Consider the following 13,056-nt stretch of genomic DNA (forward strand, 5'->3'; position numbering starts at 1 on the left):
CTATGGTAGGCCTGACTGGGACTGTGTGTCCCACTCACTCAAACAATCACAAGGCCCATGCTGGAAAAAAAAAAAAAAACAAGATTGTGTATCACACATACACGATGAGAGACTGACAGCTTGGAAGAAACGGCCACTTCCCGCGCTCTGGGTCCCTGGGGGGGCAGAGTAGGTAAGGAAGACGAATGCTCGATGCCCCCCCCCCACTGCTATGCTTGCAAATGGCTTAAAAACGAATCTCCACTTATTTTTCCTAAAACAGAATAAATTGCTCCTTAAGTTTAAGTTATGTGGCTTTTTGCTACTGTGATTGTATATAAAACATTGCGAGCTAGAATCATTCAAGCCAGCAAACCACAGGGATTTATGAAACGGAGTAGCATTCCTCACGAATGTTAAATTTATACCGCTCCATCCCATTATTCTTCTGGACCCACATCTGCACTTCATTTGGATTTTTTTTTTCTTCCCCCCTCCCCCCCCCCCCCCCATTCACTGAGAAGTTTCACAACCTTGACAACATGGTAATTCCTTAGATTTGGATACCATTCCTTCCTCCCCAATATTCCGAATTCCTGGGAAGTTTAGTTTTTCCATCATTTTCAATGAGGAAGATAAGATGGGCCAGAGAAGGCCTGATTGGAGAGGGGGGATCTTTGTGGGTTTATGTGTAAAAAAGGACTTGAAAGAACGCAGGTGCATATCCATAACAGAATAATTATATTCCCCGCCTTCATTTGATTTTTTTAAAATGGGGCTTGTATACAAAGGTGTTTATGAGTTAAGAAGTACAGAGATTTGAGACCCAGTGCACACAGGAAGAAAACAAGACCAGGTTAAAACCTAGTATATGGCTGGACCTAACACATGTGATCTGGCCAACCAATGGTGTAGCTTCGTAACTCGGCCGACCAATGGTGTAACTTCATCACTCAGTCAGTCAGTCACTCACAGACATTCGCGTTTGTAGGGCTGGCCCCGCTGTTGCGGTCCAGCCACAAACAAAAAAACATTTTCTACTCCATTTCATAACATGCTGATTCAACACATTTGTAAACTATATGGATATTGATATCATTTGTGGCAGAATAACCAAACAATTATCTATTCAAAGTGATGTAATGGAACAGCTTTCATATTGTAATCTTGGGAATTCAGTTGTGTGTGTGTGTGTGTGTGAGTGAGAGAGAAAGAGGGAAAGAAAGAGAGAGAGAGAGTGCATATTTTCAGGCACTTGGAAGAATACAAATTTATCTGCCACTGTTTGCCTTTAAGCCCACTGGGGCTCAGTGTATTTCTGGGAATTAACTTTTCTTATGCTTTCGCTCTCATGAAAACCTGATACGGAAACAAAAATAAATGCACTTAAATCATTTTATAAAAACTAACAGTAACAGAGATCCTTTAAATTATACGTTTAAGGAATCTGAATAGATGCAGTTTATTCCCAGATCCCACAGGGTAAACTCTAAACTCTCTGCCATTTTGAAAACAAAACAATGGGTTCTGCAGCAAATGAAGACTCGCCGTTTCAATTTAAAATAATTTCAAAACCGCTTCTTCTGAGTGAGCTAAATACCTGGATGGTCAATTTGCTGTCGAGGTTACAAGAAGTCTCGCGGTGTTTGGACAGAAACAATCTGTAACGTTATTTTAGGGTTGTAATCAGCCGACGATTTACTGTGAAATTGGAGAAGCGCTCTGTGCAGCCTCTTGGGGGGGGACCCAATAATTGTGCCTGACTGTGGATTTTGAGCAGAATATGACACTTATTTGTGGCCATAATTAGTCCAGCATTCAGCATATCCCACGCCAGCAAGACAGTACAACCCTACGCATTGTTTCTGAAAACTTTCTTGGACTGTTTCCATGCGGTTTGACAGATTTGAAAGGACTGAGAGATGTCCAACTCCTAATTGTGTTTTTCCCCGCACTTCTCTGTGATCTAATACAGGTCAGTTGTTGTTTTTTTTTGTTTTTTTTCTGCTAACATGTTAACAATTAGAAATGAAACCTTAGACCCTAAAACCGTCAAAAAAAACAAAATGGCCGTCTCACTGACAAATCCTAGTGAAATGGAATTTCCAGACGTCTTCCATGGCAATCACTCAGATAAGCAAAAAATACAATCTTACACTGGGGTCTTCTGCAGAGGCAGCCAGAAACCGTTCGGTTTTGCTGAACGTGAGGGTTACACCAAGTTGAAGCAGAGCACAAACGAAGAAGCTAGTGGAATCTGAGTAAAATTAACGTAAACGGACAAATGCGGTACAATAGGAACCCTGGGTATCCCATGATTCAAGTGCCACTACCCAGAATGCAATGCAGGAGATGGGCATGTCATTATACAACCATTAACCAGAGAAACCTGGCTGGACAGCAACAGTGGTTTAGTTACAGTATACAGGATATATTTACACTACTCGTTTACAAAGGCTTGCAGTTTGGTTTACACCTGGACAGAACAGTTGTGGGATGCAGAGAGGGGCCATGGTATATATATATATATATATATACACACAACTGGTTTGGGGGGGGGGGGTCTTGGCTGCTCAACTGGAGGTAGACTAACTGAGAAGCGACTCAGGCAGATGAGAGAGAACGTAGCTTAATTACCAAGATGGCTGAACACCGTGCTGCTTTGTCTTGCGTTCCAGTCCCCTTAATGCAGGCTTTTAAGTTTGCTATTGTTACCACACAGTTCTAGAATACTGCTAGTTCACAACAACACTGTTAAGGCAAAACATCAATACTTTTTTTCTTTTGTCTAGTGACAGAAAACAAAAAAATGCACTTATTATAATACAGCAACAGTTACTGCGTACCAGTTAAGAGTCAGTGCTGGAGATTTCACAACTTGCAGCCTCCGTAGTGAAAAAACATGGCTACAAAAGTTTAACAACCCCAGAACTTTTTTTTTTGGGTGCTAAAACAAAAAGCAAAGAGAAGGTGATATTATCCAATTCAATTTTTTTTCTTCTAAATTTTATTGCATTTTCTTGTTCTTTATTCTGCATCAGCTCAGTCCAGTTCCCCCTTGCTTCAGTCTCTTGCCGTTTGCCAAAAGCTTCGTTTTAAATTTTTTCTCCGGGTTCCTGTGGAATGGAAGAATCTTATTGCTTAGTCGGCTGAGGAACGCGGCAGGAATCCGTTGCAGCTATGTAAACACACCTGTCGTCCACATGAAGGAGAGGCGCCCTTCCATTACTGAGCTACGTCAACATTATATACATTCTTATAAGTCTTCCCCCTGTCCAATTAAGATTATATACTCAAATATTTGAGTGTCTTCCAGAACGTTTCAGCTCAGTGATACTTTGTGGAAAAAAGGTTATTTACATTTTGATAGTATGGGTCACCTTGACACCACAAGGAAAAAAACAAGAGTTTTTTTTTATTTTATCTCTTCCAGTTTATATACATAACACATATCTGTGTTGTTTCTGTTCTAGCATAGTCATTTCGCTTTTGAAGCATGCTTCTGATGCTTTGCTTCTTCTTTTTTCTTTTCTTTTCTTTTTTTTTTTTTTTTTAAATTAGCTGCCGTCAACCATTACAGCTCTGTGAATGAAGTGGTTTTGGTTAACCTTCAAAGTTTGCCCGGACAAAGGCTGTTTTTGTACCTGTCTCTGTTTTCTATCCAGCGTGTCTGTGCTGAGCTGAGAACGAAGAAAAACTGTTCCAACGATTGCTTTTTAACGATGCACACGCTCCATTCAGGCCTTTTATGTCATCGTGGAAAGGCAGGTATTTACGAAGGCCTTGCTTTTTATCATTCTCACTCCAGATTTAAACCCAGAAACAAGAGAGGACCAGGTTGCCAAGAAACAGACATGACCAGAATTTCTTTTCTTTTCTTTTTTTTTTACCTCAAATGTCTGCACAAAGCACTTTTAAGTGCTTCGATACAGGAGGATGGCTTGATTTGGAAACAGCTCCAGACTGGATGATGTCTTCCCCCCTCTGTGTTCACACAAGCATGGCACACGGGTTGTCCAAATGGACTTATCAGGTTCCCCTGGTGCCTCCTGGACAGCCCACTTCCCGTCCCGAGGCTAAAACGGTAGCGGCGCGGGGGCAGCCGAGCGGTCTGTCGAAAAACAAGCCGATATCTGATCGTCGTTAATTAGGCACACACATCAATGGTGGGCAATCAAGTGTGCCGTTATTGGCTGCCTCTGGAGTCTGCCTCGTTTGGAGCAATCGGAGTCGAGAACACGCGTCCAAGTAGCATGTCGATGCAGGCAGCACTGTGAGGACCGACTGAACAAATCCACCAATGCCCCCCCCCCCCCCCCCCCCCCCAACACACAATAGAGTTATCCGGCTCAAACCCTCCCCCCCCCAGCTCAGTGACAGCCAACTGTAGAATGACTTGATTATGAGCCTCTTGGGCTGCAGACGGTCACTTCGAGAGAGAAACTCTTTGTCGAAGAACGAGCAGCTTCCTCATTCCCTGCTGAGGTCACCCGGAAGGAGCGCAGGTTGAGGTTTCCGAAGATGTTTTAAAGAGTTTTCTTTTTTTGTTGTTGTTTTTCGAAAGCAATGTTTCCTGCTGTTCTTTCCCCCCCCAGTTCTAAAGCACGGACAGTTCTCATTCTGAGGGGGGTGACTCTTCTGCACTGTTTTCTCTCAGTTTTCCTACAGAAACAAGGAACTAGTTCTCTTCATCCACACAGCCTTTCACATAGCCGTGCTGACATCTTGAAAGATCTCCAAGTCCACAGGAAAATATCAACGAAACACTACTCGATTGTGAAAACTGAATTAGTATATCTGTTCTTCTAGCGAGCATTTTTCTCCTTATTTTATAAATACTTATCAAAACACAAGTGTTCCCCACTCACACATCACAGATGCCAAGAATCTGCTGATTCCACAAACACTCTTAATAATCCTAAAATCTAAAACAAACGTAATAACATACATACCATTGCATACACACAAATATACATATATGCATACATAAACTACTGCAATGGCAACCTCTTGACATATGTGACTTTCTAGTCATAAAACAAATGTTGGTATAAAAATATATAAACCAAAAAAAGTGTTTTCTTTTGTAACACTTTTGACATCTGTCTTGGCTCCCCTTACAAATGTGCAAATAGTTCTTTTTTTTTTTAAGTCTTCAAAACACTGATAGGTATTTGTGAGAGGACTCTCAGACGCACGGCAACAATAACAAAATAAAAAAAGGCAACAGCAGCCATTTTGGCCTAAATTTAACACTGAGAAGTTCAAGAGCCTCCAAAGGTCAGCCAGAAGAACAGCAGACCCTCGGCTCGCTGGCCAGCCAGTGAGACAACACCACGTGACACGGTTATCCACACGCGTCTAATACTGCGATGAGTGTTTTACAGCTCAGCAGCTTGAGTTAAATCCCCTGCGGAGTCTTAGTCTAGGAGCCTGTGTCAGGCAGGTGGGGGTGGGGGGGCAAGGAATGTTTGTGCCACTCCGGCTCATTTTACCACCAATGCCCTTTTGCGTCCTTGGGAAGGAGGGGGCGGTACCTCGCAAAAACAGGGCGCGAGGGCGGGGTTTAAATCCTGAGCTCGGCCTCCTCGCTGTGCTCCAGGGAGTGCTCGGTGGTGCTGATCATGGAGGCCGAGGGGCCCTGGGTGACGCCGAAGGGGGAGACGGCGGGGGAGCGGGTGGCCAGCGGCGAGAGGGACGGCGAGAAGCTGGGCGACATGGCCGCCGAGGAGATGGAGCCCTCGTGGCTGATGGGCGACCGGCGCAACGACGCCAGGTGGGGGAACGTCCTCCCGACGGCGGGCTTCGGGGGCACGGACTTGGCCCCCGGGTGGGCCACGGAGGTGATGAGCGGGGGCGGGTCGATCCGGGGCTTGGGGTCGGCCTTGGCCTTGGGCTGGAACGGTCGCCGGGGGTTACCGGGCGGAGCGTTCTCGTCCTTGAGCCGGGCGATCTCGGTGAAGACGTTGGCCAGCGGCTGGAACTGCGGGCACCAGTTGAGCAGGTAGTCCCAGTTGTAGCTGCCGCGCAGCTCCTCGTCGCTGGCCACGATGGCCGTCAGCGAGCCGTCCACCGCCGGCTTGCCGTCCTCGGGGAAGGCGTAGTCCTTGGGATGGGAGATGCTCAGGCCCCGGCCCACGCCCAGGTACCCCCCGCCCTCGTCCCGGTAGACGGGGTGCTGGCCGGAGAGCAGGGTCCCGCTGAGGCTCCCCAGCTTCTTGCCCTTGAACCACTGGCCCCCCGCCTCCACGCCGGGCTCGCAGGAGATGTCCGAAAGCTGGTCGGCGTCCTGCTGGATGCCCGAGTCGGGCCCGCGGGCGGAGATGTGCTCCTGCATGGAGGAGGAGATGCTGGACACGCGCGGGTACTCGTTGATCATCCGGATCTCGTCGTCCTCTGCCGCTTCCGCGTCCGCCGAGCCCCGCCCGCTGGAGTGGGAGGGGTCCAGGGATCCCCCGCGGGTGTAGGGTCCCACGGCCGACCCGGCCTGGTCGCTGGCGTACCCGGGCAGGGCCTGGTGGTAGATCCTGTCGCTCGGCCCCGCGACTTTGGACTCTTCCAGCTTCTGGAGGGCGGTGCCCGGGGCGGTCGCTCTGTTTCGGGCCTCCCGCTCCTTCTTGCGCCGCCGGGAGCTGGCCAGGAAGAGGGCGACTGCGACGACCGCCAGGATGACGATGGCCCCGAGGGACGCGGCCACGCCGCTGACCAGCAGGATGTTGACGTCGGTCGCCAGGCCGAAGGAGGTGCGGGTGACGTCGACGGTGAGGCGCGCGGTGGCCGAGCGAGAGGTCTCCAGGGGGCCCCGCGCCGTCACGTCCAGGGTCATCTGCCGCGCCTCCCTCTTGGCGCGTCCCGAGCCGCCGTGCCTTCCGGAACCGTCCACCTTCAGAGAGACGACGCCCGTGGTCCTGTTCACCTCGAAGTAGGGCGAGCTCTCGGCCAGGGAGTACAGCACGATCCCGTCCACGCCCTCGTCCTCGTCGCTGGCCCGCACCTGCCCGATGCTCTGCCCTTTCCTGGCCCCCTCGGGCACCTCCAACGACAGATCGGAGGCGGCGAAGACCGGGTCGTACTCGTCCTCGCCCGTCACGTAAACCTGCACGGTCGTCGTGGCGGAGTAGTTGCCCGCGTCCACGGCCAGAGCCACGAAGCTGAAGGAGCTGGCTTTCTCGAAGTCGAACGTCCGGCGCGCTCGGACCTCCCCCGAGGTCTGATTGACGAGGAAGGACTCCTTCCCTTCGCCTGCCTTGTCCACCATGTAGTAGCGCAGCTGGCCGTACACGCCCGCGTCGTGGTCTATGGCGTGCAGCACGGTGACGGGGCTGTTGGCAGGCCGGTTCTCGCGGATGCTGGCGGTAAGCGTCTTCAGCGGGAAGTAAGGCCTGTTGTCATTGACGTCTTTGACTTCCACGGTGACGGGCGCCAGCGCGTAGTGGCCGCGCCCGTCCGAGGCCTGCACAATGACCGTGTGGTGAGGCTGTCCCTCGCGGTCTAGCGTCCGCTGCAGCCGGAGGGCGCCCGTCCCCAGGTCCACGGAGAAGAGCCCCGTGTCGTCCCCAGAGCTGATGGCGTAGCGGACCTCGGCGTTGGGGGCGGAGTCCGGGTCGGTGGCGGTCAGGCGCAGGATCTCGGTGCCGGCGGCCGCGCCCTCGCTCAGCGCCACGGCGTACTCGGCGCGGCCGAAGGCGGGCGGGTTGTCGTCGGCGTCGGCGACGGCGATGACGGCCGAGACGCTGGAGCTGCGCTGGGGGACCCCGCGGTCGGACGCCACCACCGTCAGGTTGTACAGCTGCGCCGCCTCGAAGTCCAGCCGCTCCGCCAGGATCAGCGTGCCCACCGTCTGGAAGCCCCGCCCCTCCAGGAAGCGCACGCTGCTCTCGATCTGGAAGGCGTCGCCCACGTTGCCGCTGGCGATGGCGAAGTCGAAGCCGCAGTTCTCGCGGGACAGGTCCCCGTCCACCGCCTCCAGGGTCAGTATGGTGGCCCCCGGGAGGCTGTCCTCAGGCACGGTGGCCCAGTATTCCGACTGGGGGAAGAGGGGGGCGTTGTCGTTGACGTCGGACACCTGGACCTGGACGGTAGCGATGGAGGACAGGGCCGGGGTGCCGCCATCCCGGGCTTCGATCACCACGGTGATGGCAGGCCGCTTGGGGTCAAACTCCACCCTCCGGTTGAAAAACAGGGTGCCTGCCATGAAAGGAGAGGAAAGGATATTTTAATCTGAGAAACGGCTGTTCTTCTGCTCGTGCTCCAGTACTTAATCTTTTATGAACTTGCCCAGTCGGTATAAAGTCGATATAAAATATAGATACTGAAACATTTTTTTTTTTCATTTTTATGTACTGCTGTAAGAATTTAATCTCACTGCAGGCATGTCTGTGCGTTTTTTAGCATACATAGTGCACAGTCTAAATCCTGCAGGCTACAATTTGTGCCACAAGATCCAATCATTCTCCTAAGCTGGTGCCTGAGGTGTGGCAGGACTTGCAGACTGCCACTCAGTAATGGCTGTTCCATGTGATCCATTGCTGTTCAAATATGTTTAATGTGGTCTGCTATATTTTTGCTTATTGGTTCCAAACTGGAACTGAGCAGATTTATTTATCTACATGGAGCTCATTCATTGCAGTCACCGCATGGAATGTGCCTTAACCCCAATTCAAAAACCCTGGTTTGACCTTGGAAGGAAACGTGAAGCCAGAACAAAGGAGGCCTGCCCTGTACCGTTGCTGGGGTCAACGTGAAAGCCGTCCCTCGTTGATGACATCACTCTGTAGGTGACCTTCCCGTTCTCCCCCGAGTCGCGGTCCGTGGCTGTTACCGTGATCACCGGACTGCCTGGCGGGGAATGCTCCAGCAGCGTTACCTTGGAAACCGAAACACACACCAGTCAGGACGAACGGAACTCAGAGCCAAAGCAGCGAAGCCCGCCATTCCAGTAGCCCGTCGAGCTCCGGCCAAACTTTTTGCGCTTTTCACAATACAGTCATCATTTTTCTTCGCCGTTCCGCAGCGCGTGACGGTGCAGAGGTCGCTCGCTGGATTTCGCACCGGGGTGTTGTGGGAGAAAACGCAGGTGCGCGAGGCTCCTCCTGTGTGGTCTGGATTCACGGCGGATTAGCGATTCGGCGTTTAATAACTGTCACGTTTCGCCCAGAGGAGCAGAGGCCTGTCGACACGCGCATTAGCCAACCTGTCTGTGAAACTTAACAGGGTGTGAAGAGCCGCTGGGGAAACTGCATCACCGTATGCAGATTGACGGCACACATCAATCTGCATTTTACAAGCCTAAATAAATAAACAAACCAAACTATGTTTTTTTTTGGGTTTGCCAAATGATTTCCGTTAACCTTGGGATTCTAAGTAATAAACCTGATCTAATGTTCACTGAACTGGAATATTTGTTGAGAAAATCTGGCGGTGCTGGGATTGGTTTAAATGAGTCAGCGGGGGGCGGGGCTTCCGTGCGTGGTCACCTGGTACAGGTCCTGGGTGAAGACGGGCGCGTTGTCGTTGACGTCCTCCACCAGCACGGTCAGGTTGGCCTCGCTCTGGTGCCTGGAGTCGGAGGCCCGGACGGTGAGGGTGTACCAGGTCCTCTCCTCGAAGTCCAGCGGGGCCGTCAGGGACACGCCCCCGCCGTAGCGGTGTATCCCAAACTTCCCCCGGGCGTGGCCGTCCAGCTGCAGGGTGTAGGAGAGGGCGGGGCCCGAGTCCACGTCGTTTCCCGTCACCTGGGTGATCTCTGTGCCGATCAGGGTGTCTGGGGGAGGGGAGGGGAAGGGGGAAGGGGGAAGGGGAGCGGGAGGAAAAACAGGAGCGGTGAGCCGCAGCATTCTAAAGAGGGTGTGAAGTGAGGGGGAACAGACAGGCTGTAAAATTTGAGTCAAATTTCTGCAGAGTCATGAGGCGGCAGGTATAAAAACCCCGCTGTCTGCACCGCAGGGCTTTGTTGACCCGGGATGTGGGAGACGTAATTTAATTCACATGCAGATGATGCGATCATCAAAGGGGCCGGTAAAACACAAACATAGCAGAGCCAGCCCTCTCCCCGGGGGCAGTGCCCCGCCGATTTGGGGCTCCTGGGGGGAAGGGCGCGGGGGGCGAGGGGGCGGAGCGCGCGCACTCACTCTCCGGCACGCGAATCTCGCGTGGCAGCGGGATCGTGGGGCTGTTGTCGTTGAGGTCCACGATGATCACCGTCAGCGTGGCAGAGCCGGCCAGTCTGGGGCTGCCCCGGTCCGTCGCCGTGACAACCAGCCTGGGGGGACAAAATTCGGAGCTCAGTTTTTTTTTTTTTCCTTTATTTTTGCTTTTTTTTGTCTTCACTTTCTTAAATTTCCTGTTTATATTGTCCCGTGTTTTATAGAGCCTTTGAAAGCGACTGTTCTGTGGTTCCAGTAAGAACTTGGAACATATTCATAAGATGAAATGAAAACATCAGCAGAAAACTGCACATGGAAATGGCGGGCAAAAACCATACGATGAAGATCTATTGAGCACCCCCGAAATAAAAGGTTTCGGGGATCTGGAAGATGCACAGAATGCAGCACAGACCATAGCACAACAGGGGCTCTTTCAGCTCAGTAAAAAGGGATGAGTGAAAAAGAGAGAAACTCACTTTGTCTGTGTCCAGATCTCTCTGTCCATGATGGCCGCCGTGCTGATGCTGCCGGTCAGGGGGTCGATCCTGAACAGGCCGCTCATGCTGGATGATTTGATGGAGTAGGTCACCTGACCATTCTGACCCTGGTCGAGGTCATCTGCCAGGACCTGTGTGTGCGTGCGTGAGTGTGTGTGTGTGTGTGAGAGAGTGTGTGCATGTATTGGAGGAGGAAATTGGAAATGAAAACAAATCACAATTTGCAGCAGCTGCTTCAGGGTAATGTGAACCAGCAAGCAGTATTGCACTTGGACATAAGGTCTCAGAATGCACAAAGAGAAGCAAAAAACTAAGGAGTGTTTTGAGACTCAACAGTACGGCTCTTCAGTGAGGAGGTTAACGAGGTGGGCACAGAGACATTACCCTGCCCTGCTGAAAGCCTCCACATTTCCTCTTCTAGAAGTGCACTATTTTCATTTTACAAACCAGACAGGACTTGCAGCACAACTTGGCAGAAGCCAATCAAAACAAGGTTGGGGAGGGGGGGAGGGAGGGGGGGGCATGGCACCGCACCTGAATGATGGGGAAATCGTAGCCCTGAGACTCCCGGATGTACGCCACGTAGTTCTGCAGCTGGAAGCGGGGGAGGTTGTCGTTGACGTCCTGCAGGATCAGGTTGACGGCCATGTAGGAGCTGGAGGACGCAGTTTCGGCTTTCACCACTAGGCGGAGTCTGGGGTTTTCCTCAAAATCCAGGCCAGTCGAGCTCTGTACCCAGATCTCACCTGAAGCAAACAGAAGAGGGGAAAGAGAGAGTGGGGAAAACCCCAAATTATTATTATTAATTTGCGCTCAAATTAGGTCATCAGTGTAAACAGGTTAATCCTTGCTGGCTCACCTGTTGTGGGGCTGATACGGAAGGACTGCAGTCTGTTGCCGCTGAAGATGCTGTAGTTGATGCCGCTGCGGGTGCCGTCGGGGTACTGCGCCTGCGTCTGCACGACTGCCGTGCCTAACGGGGCAGGGTGCGAGAAACGCATTGCTTAAAATGCAACTTTGCATTCATCACTTTGTCTTTGTGCCCCAATTTTGGAATGCTAAGTCATTACTGAAGACCTGTAGCACTGTTGCCCGTAGATAGCATCACTGGACTGAGATAAAGTGCCTCAACTGACTCCACTTGACAAGCATCAGTCTATCTTTATATTTGCATACGTATTTTACACAGGTTTTCATTCATTAATGAACATGCTCAAGTAATTCTGGGAAATGTAGTTTTTAATGGCAACAGTTGCAAAGAGATCACAGCCCAATTCCGACATACATTTAGACCGGAAACGTACCTTTGGCGGCGTTCTCCTGGAGGCTGACGTCCCGGGCATTTCGGGAGAAGCGGATGCCCCTGTACTCCTGCTCCTTGACGTAGACGAGCACCACCCCCAGCGAGGACTGGGCGGGGCTGCCCTGGTCCATGGCCTCCACGATGAGCGTGCGCTGGCTCTGGGACAGGGCCAGGTGCCGCTCGCTCACCTGGATGTCGCCGGTCAGCGAGTTGATGGCGAAGCCCTTCGCCGGGCCGGCGAAGCGGTAGAACACCGAGCCGTTGGCGCCAAAGTCCTTGTCCTCGGCCCTCATGGTGGCCACCACCTGCCGGCCCGCCCCGCCGCCGCCGCCGCCGCCGCCGCTGGACACGTTGATGACCAGCGGGTCCTGGACGAAGAAGGGCGCGTTGTCGTTGACGTCCAGGACGTGGACGGTGACGGGGGCGCTGGCGTTGCGGGGCGCGGCGGGGGCGCGGTCGGTGGCGCACACGCGGAAGCTGTAGGAGGCGCGCTTCTCGCGGTCCAGCGCGGCGGCGGTGGTGGTGACGCGGCCCGTCTCCGGGTCGACGGCGAAGGCGCCGCCCGCCTCGCCGCTCAGGAAGTACAGCACCTCGCCGTTGGGCCCCGCGTCCTCGTCCGCGGCCGAGGCCTGCAGCACCAGAGACCCCGCCGCGGCGTCCTCGCGCACCTCCGCCGCGTAGCCGGCGCTGTCGAAGCGCGGCCCGTTGTCGTTGACGTCCAGGACGGCCACGTCCACGGTGGCGGAGCCGCTGAGGGGGGGGCTGCCGCGGTCCTGGGCCACGACCGTCAGGGCGTACCGGGCCTTCCGCTCCCGGTCCAGAGCCCGCGCGGTCCACAGCACACCCGAGCTCCTATCCAGCCGAAAATCACCCGCCGGGTCTCCAGCTTCAGGGAAAACACACGCGCGCGCGCACACACACACACACACACACACACACACACACAGAGTCACATACACCGCACATGCACACACACGTACAGTCACAGTCACACACACAGACACGCACACAGGCACACACGCACATGCGCACACACACGCACACGCACACAGTCACACACACACACACACACATACACCACACAGTCACACACACACACGCGCACACACACACAGTCACATACACCACACAT

At 52.8% G+C, this 13,056-nt stretch overlaps 1 protein-coding gene across 1 annotated transcript in view; it reads right to left on the reverse strand.

The window, feature by feature from the left end:
- Nucleotides 1–479: 479 nt before the first annotated feature.
- The window catches only part of dchs1a (dachsous cadherin-related 1a), a 123,843-nt gene continuing 111,266 nt past the window's right edge, over nt 480–13,056 (reverse strand). The window contains exons 14-21 of the mRNA XM_035385845.1: nt 11,926–12,810; nt 11,481–11,594; nt 11,156–11,367; nt 10,601–10,752; nt 10,110–10,240; nt 9,456–9,742; nt 8,704–8,845; nt 480–8,166 (exon numbers count right to left, since the gene is read on the reverse strand). Coding sequence (XP_035241736.1) covers nt 5,546–8,166; nt 8,704–8,845; nt 9,456–9,742; nt 10,110–10,240; nt 10,601–10,752; nt 11,156–11,367; nt 11,481–11,594; nt 11,926–12,810 — 4,544 coding nt within the window. The 3' untranslated portion in view covers nt 480–5,545. The remainder of the gene's footprint in view (nt 8,167–8,703; nt 8,846–9,455; nt 9,743–10,109; nt 10,241–10,600; nt 10,753–11,155; nt 11,368–11,480; nt 11,595–11,925; nt 12,811–13,056) is intronic.

This window comes from Anguilla anguilla, chromosome 12 (genome assembly GCF_013347855.1).
Source record: "Anguilla anguilla isolate fAngAng1 chromosome 12, fAngAng1.pri, whole genome shotgun sequence".
NCBI lineage: Eukaryota > Metazoa > Chordata > Actinopteri > Anguilliformes > Anguillidae > Anguilla > Anguilla anguilla.